We start from the raw sequence: 23286 nt of genomic DNA, 5'->3' as shown, positions 1-23286 counted from the left end.
AGACAGTAATATATTATTCTGCATAAGCATGCATATCAAAATTTAATTAATTAAAAAAAATTTTCATGTAACAAAACTAATAGTAATGCAAGTGTAAATGCCATAATAAGAATGTAGAACTTAGTATCAACAAAATTTTACTAAAAAATATATATTTATAAAAAATTCTTACTATTTCTTTGCATGCCATGGATCTGCTTAAATGTATATAGTTAACATATTGATTACAATCTAAAGAATCACTAGTTTGTTTCAGCTAGTCAATGGACTATAATACTTTAGATTTAAACAGAGGTCTATTTAGAATTCAGACACATTCAAATATTTAATTATAATAAAAAAAATTAAAAAAATTATAATTATCTATTACATTTGTCATCATTATTGCCGTCAGCTGCCATAATTAAGAGAGGACCTAGATACAGAATCGGAGAAGGGATGGAAAGGGTACGGAGGAGATGGACAATGATGGTTTTTTTTTTTCTAAATTTTTTTTATTATAATTAAACATCTAAAATATCTTTGAATATTTAAAGATAAATCAAGGGTACTTTTATCCTTTGGCCAGGTGGAAAAATAGGCTGGGACACAGATTTTTGGCCAGCACAAGTACATTTCTAGCCTTTTGATAAAATTGGATCAAGCCAAGCCCTTAGTTCAAGAACCTAGAGTTATTTTCATAAGTATTTAAAGTTAGAGGTTAGAAAGCACTTGGACCAGTTGGCAAACAACGACCTAGCATAGTTGGGCATGAGTCATGATGCAGTCAAAACACAACTAGGTAATGCAAAGAGAAAAATAAAAATAAAAATAAACTAGTCGCCTAAATCCTGAAGAAAAGATCTTAACTATGTACACTTTGAAAATGAAACAAATAAAACTATTTGTGCTTTAATTTTATTATTTTAATTATTTTTTTCTTCTAAAGGGTGGATCCATGGTACGATGGAACTAAATCAAAAATCAAACTCTTCGAGAGATCGAAGGAGACGACTACCCTTCAAGCGAAAATGATGATGCACTAATGGAGTTACTGTGCGCTCACGCTCACGGAGTTCTCTTCTGCTTTTTGAAATTTTGTTCGTTGCAGTTGTTACGGAAGCTCACCGAAACTATGCTCATAGAGATTGGCTCGACGACTCCCAAATCCCACCCACTCCATGGATTTGAAACAGAGAATTTATTTAAAATAAATAATAGAAATTTTGAAAAAAATAGAGAGAAGGGGGAAGAAGTCTAATCGTGTACAAATAAGATCATGGATCTCTGTCGTCAGGTGGATCACGATGATGGCACACCAGCGATGGCCATCAGCATTCGGGGAGGTGAAATGATGGAGCGGAGTCCACATCAAGTTCGTTCCATAAAGACGTTGGGAAGAAAGGAGGGTGGCGGTCATCGATAGAAGAGATGCACAAAAGAGGAAGGGATGTGCTCTAAGGATGCTAAGGAGATAACGAACTCGAAAAAACAAATCGCACTCACGGAGGAGGAAGGATACTGTGAAAAAAAAAAGGTGCAAAAAATGGGTAAGAACCTATTTTGATAATTGGTATAATATGACATTATAGGCTCTTCTACTGTGATGATTGTACATGCATCATTGGAAAAGCACCATAGTCTGATTTGTAGTAGTGAGATCGATCATGTCTTAATATCTCAAACACAAACTTGACTCGATGCAAAATAAATAAAACTCGAGATCGATTTGACTTAACTTGAAATCAACCAAGCCATACTCGGACTCGAATTCAAACTCAAAATCAAACTTTAGCCTGCTAATAATATATATTATAAATAAAAATAATATTATAAAAATATATATAAACTCGAGTAGGCTTACCAGCTTTTGAACTAAGCATCCTATTAGTCGAGCTCGACTTGAAAAGCTATTTGAGCTCGATAATAATCGAGTCGAGTCAAACTCAAGCTCGAGTCAAACTCAAATAGCTCACGAGCAGCTAGACTCATTTGCATCTCTAAAAGGATGGACAAGGAAGAAGATGGATGAGTCTTTTGTCTATCATCCAGAGTGTTTTGTGAAATATGGAAGGATGGATGGAAATATTTTCCTTCTCTGTTTGATATAAAAAATATAAGAAAGAGAAAATGAATAATATTTATATGATAGTTTTACTAAACTATCTTTAAGTAAAGTATTATTATTATTATTATTATTATTATTATTATTATTATTATTATTAATTTATAATACTTATTTATACTAAAGAAGTAAAACAACATATAAAATTATAATCTTTATAATTTATAATTATATAGATATTTAATCTTAATTTAACTTAATTAAATAAATTATTTTTATAGTTGATTAATTTTTAATAAATATTTAACTTAAAATAGCAAATATAAAAGATAGAAAACAACTTCACTTATTTACTTATAATTATAAAAATTATGTATTAAAATTAAAATTATTAATAATAAAAGAGTAAAAAAATATTAGGATTTTATCAAAAAATTAATAAAAGATTATTTTTCTAATGTAGGCCTCCATCTTTCACATACTCCATCCAAATCCTTACATCTCAATTGGGGTAATCTCTTTTTTTCATCAATTTTTTTTTAAAATTTTTGAATCAAATGATGAATGAAGATCATTAATTCTCCTTCCAACTTCACCCATCTTTTCTCTCGTGACCTCAAGCAAATGCAACATTAAAGTGGTCTAATTATTAGCAACTTTAACAAGCAATATCAAAGGATGGTCCAGGAAGAAAAGGAATCTCGGTCTTATATATGTCAGTTTCACGTAAACGCTAGGATGCAAGACTCTCCTTTAAAGTGGCGTCGCGTAAGGATCTGCTCAACCTTTGATTTCAGCTACTCAGCCTTCTGCGTGAATGGATATTCTGCAGGCTTCTTCTCAACGTTCCTTTATTGCCAGTTACTAGGTGATCAGCATGTTCTGTGGGCTCAAGTTTTTGCATCTTGAATTCTTATGTACTTACTGTTTAAGTACTAGTTTTTTTACAGAATATTTTGAATTCTTATGTATACTACTTACCTATCTTCTTCTCTTGTTGTACTAATGTATCACGGACTTGCGTAACTGGCTGCTATTTTGCTTTCCAAGGAGGCTGTTTGTACTCTAATATATGATCATTATAAATTAATGACGTCCTTCGTTTTACCCAAAGTAAAAAAAATGGCGTTGCGTAAAGATAGCACAATCTATGTCACCGAAAAGGACCTAGAAAAAAATATACCCCAATGTCTCAGTCCCGTCCTATCGGCCTACAATAGCATGACAAGGACTTCCTCTTTCTTTGTTTGATAAATCCTCTTTCTTTCTTTCAACGTGGCCAATAGAGGCGGTAAAGCGTCAGCAAAGAGGAGGTGCCTAGGCTGCCAAAATTGGCATTTTCTTGTTTAACGGATGATTGGAGGAGGAGCAAAGATGGAAGCGAGCTAATCGTGCTCCCCCCTTGCTGCCATGGATACAAGAGCCCATTCTTCCATAAATAATTTTTTGAAAAAAAAATATTTCAGGTTACGTATACGTAAGTTTGTTACTTGGTCTAGAATTATTTATTGCTCTTATCAATCATTCAATTTGCTCATCCGTGGAATCATGCTTTGGGAAAGTGATGCTCATGCATGACATAACGTAGCTAAAAGGGCAGTTGATTAAGGTGGTGAATCTAGTGCCCAAACAGAAATTTGTGTTTAAACAGTTGAAAAATAGCTGTGTCTAAAAGAAAAGCCTTGAAAAAAAAAATCATTTAAAGTTTGTTTTTCACCCTTAAGTTGTCCTAACTTTATAGATTTTGGGTTGTCCCACAATTTTATGTGCAGGTATAGGCAAGTAATTAACAGCTTAAGGGTCGGGTGGGATATGTAGCTCCAGTATCACCCATGAGCTAAAAAGATCATAAGAATCTCTGGATACCCTGCCCTTCTTTTATAGATAGTGTGCATCTATATATATATATATATTGGAGGCTCTGAAGGGGAACACTAATTGGCATTTGCAAAACTATTTATAGTGGTGAGGTCTTTTCCGAAAGGGATAAACATTTATTTACCAAAAACAAAAGGGATAAAAAGGGAAATAAAGGTTAAATACCTCAACATTTGCATGTTTCTTGAGTAGATAATTAGTACTTAACATGCATGCATTTTTTAACTATAAGTGTTTTGCATATCTAATTTAAGATATACTGTTGGATAGGTGAATCTATTATGAGATATATTAAATACATCTCTAATAAATTTCGTAAATGGTACACACCTTCCAGTCCATCAAAAAAAATATTCTGTAAATATATCTACCTGTCATAATACCTACCTGATTTTAAACAACTCATTATGCTTGATAGCATCATTACAAGAAGGCTGGATTTTTTTTTTTTTTTTTTTGACAGCGAGATTTGGGGTGGCAATTATAATAGATCCATCAATTCGAATAGGATAGATTTTATCTAATCCACTAAATTTTCAAATCAGATATATATTTTAAATAAAATATTCGAAACAGATTTAGATTAAATATAAATAATGATATATCACTCTTTGAATCTAATCTAATATAATCTTAATTTAAATATTTTTTTAAATTATAATTATTTTAAAATATTTTACATGATAATTTTTTTTTTATTCGATTTGATCTAATTCGATTCATCTTATCTATCTGATGTAACTTGCATCAACTATTTTATTTAATCCAAGATGAGTATAAAATATATATGAATATAGAGTTTTTAATCATGAGATAAATATAGATATGGGCTAATCCAACACATTCATGTGTGCCAACTGTTGGAATCACTCGGACGCACCATCTCTTCTTTTATGTTCTGGCCATAATTATAGTACCGACCAAATCTCGCCATAAATCATTGAATTCGCCTGCCGGATGCTCTTCCATTTCGAATTCGCGTTCATGCATCCCACAGGCGCACTTTACGTCGCGTATAATTTTCATCTCCCCGGAGGACCGGAACATCCGCGCTGCTGCCGTGCACTAAATTATCAGTATCTAGCGTGCTCCTGCGGCACATCCAAACCATTTTCGTCTCCTCTCCCCGAGATAACACCAATATTCCCCTCTCTCCTATTTCAAACTCACCGTCTCTCTCTCTCTCTCTCTCGCTCGCTCGCAGAAATTCCTCGTACTCGATAATTGCAGCCGACCAAATAAAAGCTCCAGACTTCCAGATGGTCGAGTAGAGGAGAACAAAAATAAAGATGAAGGTATGTTATTTCCTCTAATCCTCTTCATCTCTTTACCCAAAAAAAAAAAAAAAATCTAATTATCTAACTTTTTTTTTAAGTATAATTGGCATTCAAAAACAAAATTGCAGGCCATTTTTATACCGCTGGTGGTCTCATCACTGTTGCTGCTTGTGCTCCTTCCGTCCTCTGCTGCTCCGGTTCGCTAATTTTTCTCCACCCTTTGTGTGGCTAATTCTCAATTAATGGAAGTTTAAGTAATAATTTTATTTGAAGTTTTTTTATAGCTGGGGAAGACGTGCCTGATAGATCGGAATTGCGACGAGGGGCTGCATTGCGAGACGTGCGTCGCGGACGGCGATATCCGGCCAAGGTGTACCCGGATCAAGCCCACGGATCCCAAATCTAAGGTCGAGGTCTCTTGCTATTTTTGTTCTTGGATTGGATGTTTTGTTTTGGGATGGTTTTGATGGGAACTGCGCGAACCGCGAGCAGGGGGGAAGCGATCTGCCGTTCAATAGGTACGCGTGGATGACGACCCACAACTCGTATGCGAAGATCGGGCAGAAGTCGTATACGGGAACCCCCACACTCGCCCCCATGAACCAGCAAGACTCCGTCGCCGACCAGCTCAACGTACGTCCTCTCTCTCTCTCTCTCTCTCTCTCTCTCTCTCTCTCTCTCTCGGGGTTGATCCCTCTTTGCGAATCTGGAGGCGGGATGGTGGTGGCCTCGAGATTGGTGCGGTGCCGGTGTCCGGCGAGGGTGTTGTTTTGGTTCCTCTCCGAGAGGAGCGCCGGTGTCCGCTGCTGGCTCCGTTATGACGCTTTTTATTTGAAAAATGGAAAAAGAACGAAAATTACGGGAACTTTTTTTTTTGCTCCTACGTTTTCAAAAAACACCAGATTTTGGGAATTAGTTTAAATAAAGGAGCATGGTTATTATAGTTTTTAGATAGAGAACATATGCAACTATGGGATGATATGTTTTACCCTTTTTTTTAGATTGTTTTTAATTTTGATCAGAAATATTTATTGAAAACTGGGTGAGTCTTTTTCTTATAATAAAAAGATTAAATCGTTCTAATTTGTGATTATTTCGACTATTTCCTATTATTTAGTGTGCTTTTGGATAACATTTGGATGGAAATAGAACGCCACCTCTGAAAGCCAGGACTGCCTGTCAATTTCTTTGCTTTGTTTATTATTTAATTTAGTTCCGTCCATCTGTTTGTTTAGGGGAATAGACAAGGAGTTGGTAGAGCACCAACCAGGAAACCCTTCCGCCCATGTGGACAAAGATATGTTTATCCACTTACAAGAACAAAAGTAACTAAATAATGAGTCATAAAGTGATTGAATATACCTTCAAGAAGACAAGAATATACTTGTTTAAAGAGTTTTTACTTGTCCAATAAGAATTAATGTAGGAAAACGACATTAGAGCTTAGCTAGTGCACCTTGTGGTGTGCAATTAAATCATTTTTTTTTTTTGTTTTCCTCATGGTTTTTGGAAACTTGTGGTGGGTATTAGTTTAAGTCCGATGGTTAGGTACAGGTGTGAAAGAGGAACGTGTAGCCAAGTGTTCCCCAAGATGGGGTCTGCCAAAGGAGGCAGGATCCAGTACGTGTAGTATGTGAATTTCTTCTTTTGATTTTAGCTTAAAATCATGTTGCACATGACCTTTTCGATCTTTCATTGTGGTGCAAAATTATCAAACCACGGAAGTTGGAATACCACTAATCTTTTTTTTGGAGTTGGTAGTAGAAGTTCAAAATTGCCGTCCGGCGGCTGGACTCTTCTGACCGCATCAAAACATGTGGTTCACAATATATATTCTACTCCATTTTTTATACTATAGTTAAATGTTAAATATGGATTATTTATGGTCTGCATGACCATTGACCATGCGTTTTGCTATCCTAGCTAAATCTGCACCTATGCGTACCAACCTCGGGAAAGTTTCTCTTAGGGAACAAAAAGTAGTCACAAGTAACTTGCCTTTCTCCATGAGAGGCCCGTTGCAAATTGCACCTTTAAGGTGTGTGATAACTCTAACAAACTATTTATCAGACGAAAAATTATTAGATTGGCTCATTCTATCGTAGGCAAAACCTTTTGTCCCTAAGTTCTGGATAGGATCTGTTCCCAAGTGTTTCTTTACACAACTATGGACATTCCAATAGCATCGATGTCATACTAGTTATATATCGGAATAAGTTTATAATCAATTGGTTCCTCAAAAAGCTAGGCATAGTGGTAGGATAGTAATCCATGGAGGTTTTGCTACATAACATGAAAGGTTTAAACCATCATTATTATTGTGGGAGGATAGTATCTTTAGTCTTACATCGGTTGTAAGTTAAGGAGGAGTCTAGCTTATATGGAATAGGACTTCTCTCCTCTGTGAAATGTCTTTTAAAGAATAAAACCGTGAGACTCCGTACCATGGGCCAAAGGCCGAAGCGAAAAATATCCTAGACATACAAGAGTGAAGACTAATCCATCCGAGCCACGAGCCCTCGACTGCAACAATTATCATCATTTTTCTTTTTTCCTTTTTCCTCAAATAAATGAGGGTGAGGGAGAATCAAACCATTTAATTCTCTAGTAACCTTTGAAACAATATAGCTTGTCACCATGTCACTTAGACTCAACAGAAAGAATACCCTATCTTTGAACAAGATAGCATTTTAAGTCATCATTATCGCCACTGTCATCATTATTGTCATCTAGTTGAACTTGGTTTGCATCATGCAGCATTTCAGCTTAATTTTCTGGTTCTTACAGTAGTCTAACTGCCATTTGAATGCAGAATGGTGTCAGGGGCTTGATGCTGGATATGTATGACTTTCTAAACGACATCTGGTTGTGCCACTCCTTTGGTGGCAATTGCTACAACATCACTGCCTTTGTAAGTTTTCAAAATAAGCCTTTTAGTTCTCTCTTCTGTCTGAATCTTATTCACTGATCCAAGTCAATCATTGATCAGCAACCTGCCATCAATGTGCTTAAAGAAATTCAGGCATTCCTTGAAGCAAACCCTTCAGAAGTCATCACCATATTTATTGAAGACTATGTCACCTCCCCTAAGGGTCTCACTAAAGTGTTTACCAACTCAGGCCTAATGAAGTATTGGTTCCCAGTTTCCCGAATGCCCAAGAATGGTGGGGACTGGCCGTTGCTCAGTGACATGATCAACAAGAATCAACGTTTGCTGGTTTTCACATCGAAATCATCGAAAGAAGCCACCGAGGGCATCGCATACCAGTGGAGATACGTAGTAGAAAACCAATGTGAGAACTTGTAGCTAGAACATCAATTCTGCTGCATTTTTTGGTGGACGATCATGTTATGTATTCCATGCAGATGGAGATGGAGGAATGAAAGATGGTTCATGCCCTAATCGTGCCGAGTCGCCCTCCATGAATACCAAGTCAAGGTCACTTGTTTTGATGAACTATTTTCCAGATGCACCAAATCTCGCAGCAGCATGCAAGGAAAATTCAGCTCCACTTGAGACTATGCTGAACACTTGTCACAATGCATCAGCTAACCGTTGGCCAAACTTTATAGCAGTAGATTTTTACAAGGTAGGTGGCAGAACAATGTTTATTTCATTAAAGAGAACCATCTTTCTAGTTAACATTTTCTGCTATGCATTTAACTTTTCTTGGTCTTTGGGCGCAGAGAAGCAATGGAGGTGGAGCCCCAGAAGCTACAGATACGGCAAATGGGCAGCTAATTTGCGGATGCAATAGTGTTGCACAATGCAAGGTCGGGTAAATTTTCTTCTCATGGTTCTAATATTAGGCACTCAGGATTAACATCAGTGACCAGGGAAAGGAAGGGTTAGGATGATACATGAGCATGGTAGATTGGCGGATGTTTTGCACATCAATTGAGACATATGACTCTCCATTTGCTGGATGTTTACCTATTTATGAAAAAATTGAGAAAACTGCAATCATACATAAGAGAGGGGTCATTAGGTTTGGATATGATGAGCAGCAGATGGGTGTGACAATGTATGAGAGAAGAAAGATGGTTATGGTACCAAGGAGAGTCAAGGTTCAGCACCCTCCATAAGAGATGAACCAACCTTGAACTGGGCTGTGGCAGAGTCCATGATGCAAATGGCTTGACTGCCTGTGCATTGTTTTCATCGATAGATCATGTAGCTCTTTTGAACTATTTTATTTTACTGAATTAAGATTTTTTATACCAACCGGTACCATGCTGTACTAGACGTATTACATCATATTAATACCAAACTGATATACAACCTCCTACCATATTGATATTAGGCATGTCTCATCATCTCGTACTATGCCATATACTAATATTATAATAGAATGGCATTGGAGTTTGGTACCGAGACAGTGAATTTTTTTGTTAAATGATAATGTAGTACCAGACTCATCTATCTTATTATCTGCTCCATTGCATTTCAACCAGATTAATGCCTCCTGGGGCCAATGCCAAGATTCACCAAAGGCTGCACCCGCTGGGTTTGGACAGCAGAAAACAAAGTCAAATGCTTCAGCTGGTGGCAGGTCACTTCTAAAGTGGTGTCGGATGACTATGATGTCCATGGCCATTGCCCTGTCACTTTTGTAGATTGTAGTCCGTCTGTTGATGATGTATGGATTCTGAGCCAGCCGTGTAAGCGGAGCATATTAATTGACACATCTTAAGCCCAGCATTCTCTTTGTTATCGCAAAACCAAACCCGGTATATGCGCATGCTTGTGAGCTCCCTCACGACAAGTTTTGATTGGATCACCTGTTCGATATGTGTATTTACCGGACAATGATCTGGTTGGAAGTTAAAAATGCTAAGTATATGCCTAAACGTCTCAATACTACTCACTACATGCCCCTTCAATCCCTTGTAACCGTGCGATCACTGATCCTAAAACAGGCAGATAACTCGATTCCAATTCCCAAAGGCATTTCTGGTTTGATTACTGATGAACCCTAAGGCACCGTGTAGTGAGCTTTCTTTCACGAGTCACGCATATCCATTCAACTAACCACACCAACCTAATACACTAGGTAATTTTAACATCCACCCAAACCAACACGCTAGGTAATTTTAACATCCGCCCATTTGTTTAGAGAATAGGGCTGCGTACTTCTAACGTTTGGGCGTTTAGATTTGGTAGGGGTGCGCCGAGCCCGTGCAGTAGTGCAACGCATGGGCGACAAACGAGAGCCCCAATGGCAAGCCACCGTGATGGGCCCTCCCCCCAAAAAAATTAATTTAATATCATGGTGGGTCGATGACCCACGTATCAGATATTAAACTGATAAGAACAGATACTACACTTGATCTTAGCCAAAAGGCCGAGAAAGGTATGCCTTTCCTCAGTGGCAAGAGGTCGCTTTTATAAGCGAGGTGTAAGCTTCTGCTTCCTTTCTTGGCCGATGTGGGACTAAACACGGGCTGAGGTGAAGAACAAATCTTAATTTCCAGAAATGATCGTACAAGCGAGATCCAAACCATTTTCTTAGTCTTGATCAGCTTCAAAATTTACTTACTATCGAGCAGTCCGGTGGAAATTAAAGACCCAATGCAAACCAAGTCGAGGCTTCTTCTTTTTCTTTGTTTATTAAAAAGTTGGGTTGCCAAGTGGACTTCCTCGACTCCTTTGGTTTGCCTGCTTGTGAAAACAGGGGCTTGCAAGGTCTTCCTTATCCTGTCCACTAATAGGTTCTGTACTTAATCTCAATTTTTACTCTGTTACAAAACGCTGTGCTTAGTGCCAATCAAACATTAAATTCCAATTGCCAACCCAACCTCACTGGTCTATTCGGCAGCTATTTATTCCAAATTTAATTTCAGATTGGCCCAATTTATCACTGCTAGAGTACCAGGCGGCAGGTGCTGCAGAACTAACAAACATCTCATTAACTGGAGGCAGGAGACGTTAATCTTCTAATTCACCTAAGAATTGCATCATAATTTTAACACATTAATCTTTTGTGAGTGCGCCAGAGATCCACCTAATAATCCATGAAATACAATTGATGCCGTGGTAGCTAAATATTTAAGAAATCTCTGGATGGGTGGCTGGTTCATGTAATCAGGAGCCTGTAGTGTATGCTTTTGGGCTTTATACTTGACTTCTACTTTAAATATTAAGCTTTGCCCCTTTTCTTACCAAGAAAAAAAAAAAAAAAAAAACTCGTAAATTGGGAAGAAATGGCTTGTAGCATTTTTATCATGCATATAAGCCTCTTCCATGACCTCCCAAGAGGCTATCTAGACCCATGCAGTTCATTTTGCCTGCAAGTCAGCTTGCAGGTTCAGGAAAGTTGTCAATAGGACACTTGCTATTTGCTTGTATCACGATTGTATAAAAGCTCAGCCTATGGCCGAAACAAGATAGGACGAGTTGCACCTTCGATTTTTCTCCTAAAAGCCTAATGCCCAGGAGACCACTTGTTTGACTTCCTCCTCCGAAAAAGGCACTCAAGCATCCCCTCCCCCAAAACCCTCCCTCCCACTAGCAACATCACTGCCCCTCCCTTGGTCGCCGCCCGGCCCTCCATCACAACCCCTTGGTCACCTCCAACCTTAGCCCCCTTGCTCCAACCTTCATCCACTTCTAGAACAACCCCCACCACCATCCGAACAAGAATGCTAGAGATCCTGCAAGTGAACAGCAGGCAACTCAAATTTCATGCAGCACCACCAACTCTCCAATTAGTCCTAATTAAGATGCATTGTCATACATCGTGACAAACAAAATTTTGTTTCGACGATATGACACTTGCTGCTAGCGCTTTGGGCAAGGGGTATGGGGTTTCTGATTCAGGAGAATCGCCGGAACGCACAAGAAACTTGAGACAATTGGCGACCCGATCCACCGCTGCAATATCCATCCATCTTCATATCAAACAGCAAATCAACCATGCGCCCCCAACAAATGCGTATGCGCAACAACCAAAGCAAATATTTGCTTAATGATTAGGTTGCGACGGACATCAGAGGGAAAAAAAAAAAAAAACTCAGACACTAAGATCTCCACCCTTCAGCCCCAAGACCGTTATCCGGTTCTGGACACGAATTTATAAGTCAACCCAAATGCTGCACCTTGATGCCTCAGACATGGCATGGCATGGACACAGCCCGCAAGCATTTAAGAGCAACAATTAATTTTAACAATCTCACTTAGCCCAAACTCAACAAAACTGCATTTGATGAACTAAATTTTGCGGTAAAAGGTCGCTGAAATGTTCCCCAAGGCCCAAGTAGTCAAAAGCAAAAGCAAGATTACAAAAATAAATTAGTCTTGACAATAAATGTCATCCAAAGGCAGAATTTTCACTGCTACAAAATTTCTTCAAGACCTAAAAGCATGTAATGAGGTGGTGACATCACACAAAGCAAGAATAAACAAATAAATAAAACTACTCCATGGAGGATGCAGGACCAGCCCCAAATCCACCGCTGCCGCGGCCAAAGCCAGGCCTACCACCGGTACCCTGTAGAATAACAAGGATGGAAACCCATGAGAAAAAGCACCTGCTTGGCTCAAATAACTATTAAGTTCTGAATGATTAGAGATCAATCATTAAATAATGATATGAAATAACCCAGACACCAGAAATATTCATGGTACTGCACGGATCAAACTTGTATAGATTGAGCTGTTGTGCATGCAACATAAAGAAATGAAACTCCACATTGCAGATCATTAAAAGACATTGGGGCTTTGGCTAACTAAAAATGGTTGAGAGTGACAAAGGCACCAGATGGCAAGAGAAACGATCACCACCAATGCAAGTGACCGTAAAAGGGCATCAAATAGTAATAATTAGTGGCTGAAAAGTGGTAATTGCCGTACTTGGCTCCTAAGAGTTGCAAAGAATTCCATGTGGGGCACCAAGGGTAAGATTTTAGGCAAATGGAGATGCTTGTTAAATCAGAATGTGTTCTCACGTCTAGAATCTAACAGTTAAGTGGGAGGTGTGGTTAATATGATACTTGAGAGTTACTCCAACCAGCAAGCAGATCATACCCCTTGATGTAACTAATTTGCATACTTTGTGGACAAAATAATCAAGCTTTCTATTCATTCTAGAAATCACAAGCAGATTTGTTCTAAAATAAGAGGCCCAATTGAACATATTAAATATCCAACAGGGTATAAAATTTATATTTCATTACATTATTCTTTACATGAACATAAAAACTGGAAACTCGAAGTATCATTAACCACAAGACTCACACTTTCACCATATTTGGTTTTGAGCTTTCATGGATGGAAAACTTAACCAAATGGTTAGACTCAAAAATGGTCCTAAACATAATTAGTGGAGAATTAACTTCAGGTTAATAATTTAATATGATTACCAATGCAGCTATACAGATAAATGCACTAACATAGAGACAACAGAAGTAACATATGCAAAGGTAATAAAGCAAATAGAAAATTCAAAAAAAAAAAAAAAATCTCTCTCTACCCTCAAAAAAGCACCAGCACTAGCACTATCATGCATAGCTTCCACAAAGAGCAATTCTATGCAAATACATATTTTTTTCCCTATTTAATGTTCACAAAAGTATGGACATACATAAAATCTGAAAGTCAAGAAAAGCCATCAGAGATTGGATATGCATCAATATAGACACCAAGAGTGCCTCAGATGACCATCGTGAGATATATAAAAACCATTCTCATCATCTAGCTTCATATATTTTGCAATTCAGATCATTAAAGAAAATTCTAGCATCAAGATGCACAAAAGATAATAAATGTATGGCAAGGCTAAAAAACCATTCTAATCATCTAGCTTCATAAATTGTGCAATAGAAAACATTAAAAAAAAAAAAATCTAATATCACAGTGTAGAAAAGGATAATAAAACTATGACAAGGTAAAATGAAACAGAACCCTCGGGATAACCATACAAAGTACAGAAACATAATATTTACAATCTTTAGAAGTGGTTTCTGGCCCTTAAACCAATAAAATTTAAGTTCGCCTCACAAGTCAATAACAGCATAAAGTGGTCGAGGTGTTGTCTAGAGCAGGAGATACATGAGATGTTTTTCAGACCAGCTGGGTAAATAGAATTAATGAAATGCAAAGTTTTCAAACATTTGGTGGACTAAAGAAAGCTGCTGTTACTCTCCTCCACCAACCCCCCCCCCTTCTCCCCTTTTTTTTTCATTTAGCATTGGGGGGTGGAGGGGGTGTTGCGGAAAATTTTCCAAACTCAATACATTGCAAGAACTTTTGGTTCAAATATTTTTGTAAGGCTTTCTTTTCTTCTGCTTTTCTTTCTTTTTTTTTTCCTGAGAAAACGCTATAAGCGCAGAAAATTGAGCCACTAACCAGCAAATTCACTATAATTTGAAATCGTATATCAGCTTAAGTAATTAAGAAAGAACTAGAAGTACCCAATGACAATTGGCAATAACAAAATCATCCCAATGAACCATACCAGATGCTATGACATCCACATTCAACTACATAATCATATGACTTATGGTATTTCATTGAGAAGACGTGAACATACTACGCATTGGCAACGCAAATCGGAACTTGTTACATATGCAGCAGTATGTAACTAAGGATGAAAGCTTAGACAGTAGTAGCATTCTGTAGGCTAGTGCTGTGATGAATAGTAACAAGCTATATTGCAATACCAATTGTATTAAATATAATGCCTTTAATCAAATTTTTGGAAGCACAAAAACAAGTGCGATAAAATTAAAGAATTCTACAACGAGATGACAAAGCAAAGGCGGTTACCCTAAAAGATGGCTGGAATTCTGGAGGAGCACCACTCTTATCCCCACCAAAATCACCTGGAGCACCGCGAGGACCACCACGGTAGCCGTCCCTATCTCCAAACCTCGGCCTATCACCCTCAAAGCGAGGCGGCCCCCTATCCCAAGACACACATTATAATAAAGTCATCAAGAAGTCAAAAACTACAGAATAAAACAACATAGACTCAATCAAAAACACTTCTTTATAACAGAGATGGTTAGTACCTGGGGCGGTCGCCGGGAGGGCCGGCGCCGAAGGGCCGGGAGGGGGCCTTGGCGGACTTCTTGAGGGTGGCGGGGACGATCTCGGATGGGAGGTTGAGGAAGGTGCGGAGGTACTCGATGCCGTCGTTGGTGAGGTACCAGTAGTAGTGCTGCCAGGCGAACGTCTCCCTCACGTACTCCCTCGACTTGAAGCTCTGCATCAGCTTTATCACCTGGAGGTTCGGCACATCGATATTAGGGTGCTTCGCCAGGTTGTAATCCTTCTTCGCGTACAAAACCCCCTCTGATCCCCACCCAAAAAAAAAAAAAAAAAGAAAGAAAGAAATCAGAAATCGAATCAAGAACGATCTTTTGAAATCTAAAACCCTAATCCTTAAAAACGCACCTTGGAAGAGATACTTGCATATCTCATGACGATTCTTCTTGGGGATGATCTGACAGAGGGATCGCGACCAACAGAGAAGGGATTAAACGAATAATGTAGAAGAAATAGAGAAAAATCGAGAGAGAGATGGACTCCAATTTGCTTACCATGGCGATGGATTTCGAGGGAAACGAGGAAGGGAGAGACCAGCCGCGGTCCCCGGAGGAGAGCTCGAGCGGGGGAGATGGGATGGGATAGCGAAACCCTAGGGTTGGAGCGGCCGCGGTTTATAGAAGGTGGGAAGTATATCGAGCCGTTGATCTCTGTTGATCGGACGGTTTGGGTTAGATGATGGATGTCCGGGACCAAGGAAAGAGCCACTGATCAGACGGTTGGTGTGTTTGGATTATTTGTGCCTTTATGTGTTGGGCTTCGAGCGGATTGGGCCTATATTTGTGGCTTTATGTGCTGGGCTTCGACCAGATGAGCCTATATGCTCATCACATTATGATTAGGAGATAGAAGGGGGTGGAAAACCCATCTGTACTTTTTTCTTCTTCCTCATCTTCTTCTTCTTCCTTTTTCTTTTTTGAGGATGCATCATTTAAGAATTAAATAGAAAATTTCAACAAAGAGGGTTCACCACATATACAAGGCCTGGTTCACAGTTAAGAGCTTGATGTATCTTAATCACAGGGATTGCTCACAAGCCCGCAAACAATTCCATAGGATATTTTCGAGACAAAGCATGGACCATGATTACATATTAGTGAGACTAATCCAATTCATTTTCTTTCTCTTTATTTTTTTGATAAGAGGGTAAAGACCCATCTTAAGAAGCTGTCACAAATTTACAGCCCCAACTTGAAGTTATCATAAATTAAAGCTAGAGATTTAGACACAACAACATACTCAAGAAACATGGACATTTTGAGGAGAAGGTGGAGCATAGCTAGAAGCAATTAATTAAAATTATAGATAACAATGAGATACAAGGAGAAATTATAGCTAATGGCAAAAATGAACATCTCATTCAAGCTTTCATTTGCTTGCATGTGAATGGCTCTTGAAGAATTGTTTATTGCTCTTCCTATTGGAGAGGGTGACAGAAGAGTGCTAGGTAGGAGCAACAGCATAACCCAAAAAAAGGGCAAACAAATCATGGTTACAAGATAGCATCCGTCCTTTCGTTACAAATCTTGCACTAGATTGAGGACAAGTACTTGGGCTTGTCCAAGATTTTAATTTGCGATCCCAATACTTCTAACCAGGCAATCCGAGGTGGGGTCGAAATCTTGAGGGATAGATCGCGATCCCAATACTTTTAATCCGGAAATCTTAGGTGGGGTTGAAATCTTGAGGGATAGAGTGTGTGTGACCACCGAACTAAAAACCAGGTCACATACAACGAACTGTTGATCTGGCGTAGCATCTAAAATTGATGCTTAGATTGCTCTAAAAAGTTCTGTATAGTACGAACAGAGCATCCAATTTTTGACAGCTCAAGCACTTTCCGTCGGTTCCAACCAAAGGCATCCTCAACCAAATGCCAAGACTTACCAATAAATACTTGCAAGAATCCACATATACCTGATTTATAAACATATCTCATGCCCTTTCCAAACATAATTCACTGAAAGAGAGAGAGAAAGAGAGGTACAGATAAAGCTGGTGGTCCAACAGAACCCACTACTCCCACACATCAAAAGCGGACCTCTGAAAAAGAAAGTGATCTCCACCTGCTTTCCATCTCGAAAACCTGTTATCCCAGGCCCCTCCATATAATGTAGTGTTCCCAGCTAGCAGCAATTTCTCCAGTAGGAAGAATACACAGTGGTCATAAAATCCATATTAGCTCAACCCATCAAGTAAAGCAAAGGAGTGCTAAAGTAGATGAGAAGTGGCCCAGCAATTCTATTTACTATGGTTATTGAAAAGCTCTAGAGCGCATGCAATGCATTCTACTAGTTCTAATGTCTTTCCTGGATTATCACCTTTTTTTTTTTTCGTTCTGTTTTCTTAGTTTTAACTCTGGACTACATGTGGTTGGCGTTCATGTTCTTCAAAAATGAGCTAAAATTTTCTTTCAAGGTGATGGATAATCTTGGTTGGATACTACAACATCAGATTAGGTTCTGGAAATACGGTCATCTTGAAGAGCGCAAGCATTAATTGCTAGTTTTCAGCTTGAACATTCCCAGAGTTAAACATCTAAATGCCCTACCAAACATCAGGTCTCAGTCACAATAGTTTTCCTGTGTAACTTAACAAGACTGATGGTCAAAGTTAGAATGAACGTTACATCACACATAAAATTTACCCTTTAAAAGTTTTCCTAGAAAAAGACCCATAGGCAATATAGTACACAAGACGGAGATGGTCCACCCTTTATATCCCTGTACCACCCAACTTTGGTTGGGACATATAAATCAAAAATATAAAAGATATTAGATTGAAACGTGCCCAAAACTTTACAAAACTTGAAGCATGTACTCCAAATGAACCACATTTATAGAAAGAAGAACAATATTTGCATGATTAATATTTGAGTTCATGAAACATACCAGACCTTAAATAGATATCCAACTGAAACATGACACTCAGCTATTCCTCTTGCTTTCTCCACCTAGCAGGCTGATCGACGTGGTTACCATTCTCAATGCCGCTATCATTACCTCTTTCAGTCACTGGTTTTTCTAATATTCTTGCTTTTTCCTGTGGAGAGTCACGATAAGTTTGCCCCGGATCTCGTCCAGCTCGATTATCCTAGGATCAGCCATACAACACATCAGAAACCATTAGTTAAGATGCTATCCAAAATTGAGCCAATGCTGTTCAGTTAAGCTGGCGCAAAGTATGAAGATCAAACATGCTGTTATTCTAATTCTATCATAACCAAGGACAAAGCCAATAGAATATGAAGTTAACATCACAAATTTCAGAATGAAATGCAAGTGATATGAGTAATAGATGTCTTACAGAATTTCATAATAGAAAGTACAAGAGAAAGGGTGTTACTGTGAGAGAGAGAGAGAGAGAGAGAGAGAGAGAGGTAAGAAACTAGAGGCTGAAGGAAGAAATTGATGACAACATATACAATGTTGTTATGTAAATAGACAGGAGATGGATAAAAAGCTCACAAATCCTCCAACCTTCTTTTCAATGTGAAGAGAAAACTGACAGAATCCAGTTTGTTAATTTTTGTGAATGTAGGTATAGCAGTTTTCCTAAAATGTTATTTTACCAGTACAACATCAGAGAAAAATGAAACTAGAAATACCAATCTGACTGATGTGCTGTTTCAAATTTTCCACTTATAACAAAGGCACAAGTAGCATAATGATCAATATGCAAGAAGTACTAGTCCTTCTTGTTCTTTTAGCACTTGTGGTATAAAGATGGAAATTAAGAACTATTAGGTGCTCCTGTTCAAATTTAAACTCAGAAATATTGTTGCAGACCAGTTAAAGAAGGAAAATGCAGATAACCTTCATGGTGGACTACAACTAAAATGGGAATGTTAATGGCGTGCCAGTAATATGACACAGAAATATAGATTTGGAGAATTCAATTCTCAGCATGCGAAGGGTGGTTGCATGCAGAAATAGTGGACAGCTTGGTACTACTTGTTATCTTCTAGAAAGGAACCAGAGATTAGCTCCACTGGTGTAACAGAGATGCGATCTTGACTTACATCTCGGTATGGGAAATCATCAGCCTCAAGCATATGTATCACATGACCCATCTTCGGCCTCTTTTGTGAATCAGGGTCCACACAACGCAATGCTACTAAGAGTGTCCGTTTCAATGCCCTTGAAGAAGGTTTCTCGAGTAATTTTGGATCCAAAACTCCCTCAGAGTTGCGATTACTGACCAGTGTCTTTAGCCACTCTACCAGATTAACCTGAAACACTCCTTTGTCAACTAAATAACCATCCAGACAAGACCCTTCCCAAAAAAAACAAAAAATTAGCACAAACATTCAATACTAACCTCTCCGGGAGGCCTATTATAGTCAACTGGATTCCGACCAGAAACTATCTCCATAATAAGAATCCCAAAACTATAAATATCACTTGACTCATTCAACATACCAGTGCCAGCATATTCAGGTGCCACATAACTATCGACAGGCAGAAACAGGAAACTGTTAATTTCTCGAACAATCAAGTACAAGTATAATAAAAGACAATGAATAATAGTGATCTTCAAACCAACCCAAATGTTCCCATCACGCGTGTTGTGACATAGCTCCTCTCCGAGCCCAAGAGCTTAGCAAGGCCAAAATCAGAAAGTTTGGGATTCCACTGCCTATCAAGCAATATATTGCTTGATTTAATATCACGGTGAACCACCTTCGGCTCAAGTCCCTCATGTAAGTAGAGTAACCTACATTTCCATAGGCCAGCTTTCATGAAATGGAGAAAGAATGAGATACACTGAAACCGAACAAGGCAAAAGAATAACAACATCTAACCATACCCTTTTGCTGTTCCAAGTATTATGTTCATTCGAATCTTCCATGTCAAAGGGCTAACAGGTCCAACATCCCCATGAAGCCACTGCTCTAAGTTGCCATTGTCCACATACTCATATACAAGCATCCTGAAACCCAAAAGCAGCAAATGATTCGAAATAAAACATTCCAACACAACCCACCCTCATACTTTAATCCAGTATAATTCCAGCATATTTATTGTGCTAAAGTGAGATCATAAGAACCAAAAGGATGGTAGAATGTAGTACCTATGAGCTCCTTCTGCACAATACCCTAGTAACCTCACTAAATTTTTGTGTCGAACTCGTCCAATTGCTTCCACTTCTACTTTAAATTCGTTCTCAGCTTGTCCCCTGAAAATCGAACACCATCAATCGAAGGACAAACATGCGAAAATTGTTGTTCATATCCATTACACACCAATAACAATAACTTGTCCACAATCTGAACTATGTCATGTATTAACACAGTTAAACCTCCAATTCTCATCAAACTATTCTAAATTCAAATTAAGATAAAGATTTTGTTGCGAAGATAGTAAAAAGTTATACAATTCACTCATCAAATCTCAGGCAACCACTATAATTTCAAAGCAAAATGATGACTTTGTCGCGAAATGGTTCAAAAACCATGAACTTGTGCAGATGATTACCTGTCATTGAGCAAGTTCTTGACAGCAATCTGAGTGTTGTCTTCCAAAACACCATGATACACAATCCCATACCCACCTTCTCCGATCACATTCTCATCAGCAAACATATTGGTCGCCACCTCGAGCTCCCTGAGAGTGTACCAATGCCCCCACCCCAAATGGGAGACCTCGGGGACGGCCGGCGAGGCCTGCTCCACTGCTCGGCCCTCGCCGCTCCCATGCGACGACCCACCGCCGCTCCTGCGCTCCGGGAAGGTGATCCGATGCTCCTTACCGGTGTCCACACGGATTTTCTGGAGCCCGGTTGGGGCCTCCTCCTCCCGCTGCCGCTTGAGAGGGAGGAGAACAGAGGGCTGGGAGTCGGAGAGGGGGTTTTGGAGGAATTGGGCGAAGGATTTGGCATCGGAGGGGCGGTAAGCGTGGTCGGCGCGGACTTCTTGGATTTCTTTGGAGATGTTAGGAATCGTGGGAGCCGTCCTGCGCTTGGAAGCGTACCAGAGGGAGAGGAAGAACAAGAACAGGACGAAGGCGGCACCGACGCAGATGCCTACCACCGCCCACAAGTGGAGGCCAAAGATGGCCGTGGGCTTGGAGAGATCAGTGTCCGACATACCCTTCTTGTTCTCCTCTTTATTGAAATAGTGGAGGAGGGATTAGAAATGGACGCTGTGATAAAGATCGCACTTTTGGAAGGAATGGTTGGAGAGTATGAGGAAAGATTGGATTTTTGCGAGGACTGCAGCCCTGCAAGAGGATTTGAATGCTAAAAAATTGGATTTTGGAGAGGAATGTCAGAGTGGAAGAGGATTTGATTGCTTAAATTTGGATTTTGGATGCATGGAGAAAGGAGAGGAGAAATGGAAGCTGGAAGAGAACGAAGGAATGGCTTTTTTGAAACGAGAGAGAGAGAGAGAGAGGAGCCAAGTGTTTGGGAAGTTGATGAAGTGGAGAAGAGCAAGATGGGAGTGACGGGTTCTGCATGCAAGGAGGAAGAGCAACAGGTGGCACTGCAGAGATCCAAGTCTCAAACTAGAGAAATAGGTGGGTCCCAGAAGGGGAAGAGGAAAGGAAATGTAAATGGTACGAATGAGAGATGGGATACTTGGAAGAGGCTGCAGCTGGCATGATGGGGACTAGTGGAATAAATTGAAGCATTCACTCCAAAATGCCAGTTTAGTTGCATAATTAACACGCTAGTTCCAAATTTTAATGCAGTGCAGGTTTGGAGCTTTTGGAGCCTTGGAATCATGCGGAAAGTCTTGGCATCGGTTCTCCAGTTAATGCCTTCGGCTACCCACTGCCTCAAATAAAATATGGTGGCTTTTTATTTTCCCTGCTTGGGTGGGGAATAAAATATGGAGTAGATAGAAAGAACGTATATCTTTTTTTAAGAAAAAAAAAAAAGATGCATGTTTGATGGTAAATATTTATAAAATAATTAACTAATAATTTATATCTGAAATATTTTTCTGGAAATACTCTTCAGAGCAAGTAGTAGCAACCTCTACATCTAAATCTCTAACTCGATCGGCCATGTATTTTCCTTCTACCATTCTCTAATGGTATTTTAAGTTTGGAGATGCTTTGGAGTGAGCTCAGGGACAACAGGAAGTCGTGCACTGATAAGGAAGTACATGCATTGATTTCGTACTATGTGCATCGCCCCTGTTGTTGGCCACTTCCCGGACCATAAAGAGGCTCTCTGGCAATGGGAAAGACAACAGAACTTTTTTTTTTTTTGACTCAAATCAAACATGACACTAGGTGTAAGCTCGTTACACCAACTTATCTTAACCATCCAATCCGTGGGCCTCAAATGTAGCAGAAGTGATCTTAACCATCCAATCCATACACCATATATTCCGCAGACCACATCCTTATATTAAAGTGCTGCTGTAACCTGAGCAGAAAAAGCTGTTGGAGTGTACCTGTCTGCCTCCCTCCTCCATATTGTTTGCACAAATTATATGGTGTGGAGACCTCTATAGGAGTAATTTTAACCCTGGAAGCAATTATTTCTGATATCTCCCTTCAGAGCAAGTCAAGAAGGCTTACCAGCTTCTGACCTTTTTAATGGTGAAAGGCGATACAGCATAAAAGATCCAGACCAGAAAATAGACCAAATAGGATTGGTGTTTTATGCACAAAATGGTGGGACCTGGACCTTCATCTTATCTTTAGTGCCTTTGTTAAGTGGATCTCTTTCTGGGTCCTTATCGAGGAATATATACGAGAAGATCTGTTCCACCTTGTGTTCAATGATTACTTGAAGAAAGGGCTGACACTAAAAAAATGTCTTCAGCCACAACATGGAAAATTTAGTTAGATCATACGTCCTCACTGAGCTGATGGACCAATCTAACCATGGACCAATATATCTCTGTATTATTTTTTTATCTATTCTTGTGCATACAGATCTATGATTGGACCGATCTATCATAAAGCTTATGGATCTGATCCAATCAATAATTTTTCTATAACTCACCATAGTTTTTATGATTCTCCATTAGTATCTTTTAAAAAATAACAAAACATGACCTAGGTGTTAGCTCAATGATCATA

At 39.0% G+C, this 23286-nt stretch overlaps 3 protein-coding genes and 2 non-coding genes across 8 annotated transcripts; 1 reads left to right on the top strand and 4 right to left on the bottom strand.

Moving 5' to 3' along the window:
• The first annotated feature begins 5076 nt into the window (after positions 1 to 5076).
• Positions 5077 to 9901, top strand: LOC105038369 (PI-PLC X domain-containing protein At5g67130). Of its 4 annotated transcripts, none has more exons than XM_073258934.1 (9): positions 5077 to 5217; positions 5328 to 5396; positions 5484 to 5606; positions 5692 to 5832; positions 8012 to 8110; positions 8189 to 8492; positions 8566 to 8789; positions 8887 to 8973; positions 9655 to 9901. In XM_073258934.1, the coding sequence occupies exons 1-9, from the start codon at positions 5212 to 5214 to the stop codon at positions 9814 to 9816; spliced, it is 1215 nt and encodes a 404-aa protein (XP_073115035.1). In that variant the 5' UTR covers positions 5077 to 5211; the 3' UTR covers positions 9817 to 9901. The 4 variants fall into 4 exon arrangements, with proteins under 4 accessions (XP_073115035.1, XP_073115034.1, XP_010912461.1 ...); XM_073258933.1 differs by having other exon boundaries at positions 5484 to 5612; XM_010914159.4 differs by having other exon boundaries at positions 5078 to 5217; positions 5298 to 5396.
• A 459-nt stretch (positions 9902 to 10360) lies between these two features.
• Positions 10361 to 10557, bottom strand: LOC114913931 (U2 spliceosomal RNA). Its single transcript, XR_003800060.1, has one exon. It is a non-coding gene; the product is annotated as a U2 spliceosomal RNA (small nuclear RNA).
• Positions 10558 to 12375: 1818 nt separating this feature from the next.
• On the bottom strand, positions 12376 to 15897 carry LOC105038368 (small ribosomal subunit protein eS10z). Its single transcript, XM_010914157.3, has 5 exons — positions 15742 to 15897; positions 15596 to 15644; positions 15211 to 15493; positions 14966 to 15101; positions 12376 to 12689 (listed from the first exon to the last, which is right to left on the bottom strand). Exons 1-5 carry the CDS (start codon positions 15742 to 15744, stop codon positions 12615 to 12617), a joined length of 546 nt encoding a protein of 181 aa, XP_010912459.1. The 5' UTR covers positions 15745 to 15897; the 3' UTR covers positions 12376 to 12614.
• On the bottom strand, positions 13804 to 13898 carry LOC114913949 (small nucleolar RNA Z161/Z228). Its single transcript, XR_003800077.1, has one exon. It is a non-coding gene; the product is annotated as a small nucleolar RNA Z161/Z228 (small nucleolar RNA).
• Positions 15898 to 17112: 1215 nt separating the features above from the next.
• Positions 17113 to 21745, bottom strand: LOC105038367 (probable serine/threonine-protein kinase At1g01540). The gene is made up of 7 exons (XM_073258910.1): positions 20725 to 21745; positions 20321 to 20425; positions 20057 to 20179; positions 19793 to 19963; positions 19568 to 19697; positions 19269 to 19478; positions 17113 to 18340 (listed from the first exon to the last, which is right to left on the bottom strand). Exons 1-7 carry the CDS (start codon positions 21333 to 21335, stop codon positions 18179 to 18181), a joined length of 1512 nt encoding a protein of 503 aa, XP_073115011.1. The 5' UTR covers positions 21336 to 21745; the 3' UTR covers positions 17113 to 18178.
• Between the last annotated feature and the right edge of the window lie 1541 nt (positions 21746 to 23286).

This window comes from Elaeis guineensis, chromosome 1 (genome assembly GCF_000442705.2).
Source record: "Elaeis guineensis isolate ETL-2024a chromosome 1, EG11, whole genome shotgun sequence".
Classification (NCBI taxonomy): Eukaryota; Viridiplantae; Streptophyta; class Magnoliopsida; order Arecales; family Arecaceae; genus Elaeis; species Elaeis guineensis.
Note: the sequence above shows the minus strand (reverse complement) of the source record. Positions and strands in the feature narration are given on the sequence as shown.

What these genes read in the sequence shown, in the direction of transcription:
- LOC105038369 (XM_073258923.1), top strand. An exon ending in TTCCGTCCTCTGCTGCTCCG is followed by an intron (nt 5,397 to 5,483) that starts GTTCGCTAATTT and finishes GTTTTTTTATAG; the next exon opens with CTGGGGAAGACGTGCCTGAT. An exon ending in CCGTCGCCGACCAGCTCAAC is followed by an intron (nt 5,833 to 8,011) that starts GTACGTCCTCTC and finishes ATTTGAATGCAG; the next exon opens with AATGGTGTCAGGGGCTTGAT.
- LOC105038367 (XM_073258910.1), bottom strand. Translation starts at nt 21,335, where the DNA reads ATGTCGGACACTGATCTCTCCAAGCCCACGGCCATCTTTGGCCTCCAC. An exon ending in TGTGCAGAAGGAGCTCATAG is followed by an intron (nt 20,180 to 20,320) that starts GTACTACATTCT and finishes TTTGGGTTTCAG; the next exon opens with GATGCTTGTATATGAGTATG. An exon ending in ATAATAGGCCTCCCGGAGAG is followed by an intron (nt 19,479 to 19,567) that starts GTTAGTATTGAA and finishes GGAGTGTTTCAG; the next exon opens with GTTAATCTGGTAGAGTGGCT.
- LOC105038368 (XM_010914157.3), bottom strand. An exon ending in ATGCAAGTATCTCTTCCAAG is followed by an intron (nt 15,494 to 15,595) that starts GTGCGTTTTTAA and finishes GGTGGGGATCAG; the next exon opens with AGGGGGTTTTGTACGCGAAG. An exon ending in CCTCCCGGCGACCGCCCCAG is followed by an intron (nt 15,102 to 15,210) that starts GTACTAACCATC and finishes GTCTTGGGATAG; the next exon opens with GGGGCCGCCTCGCTTTGAGG.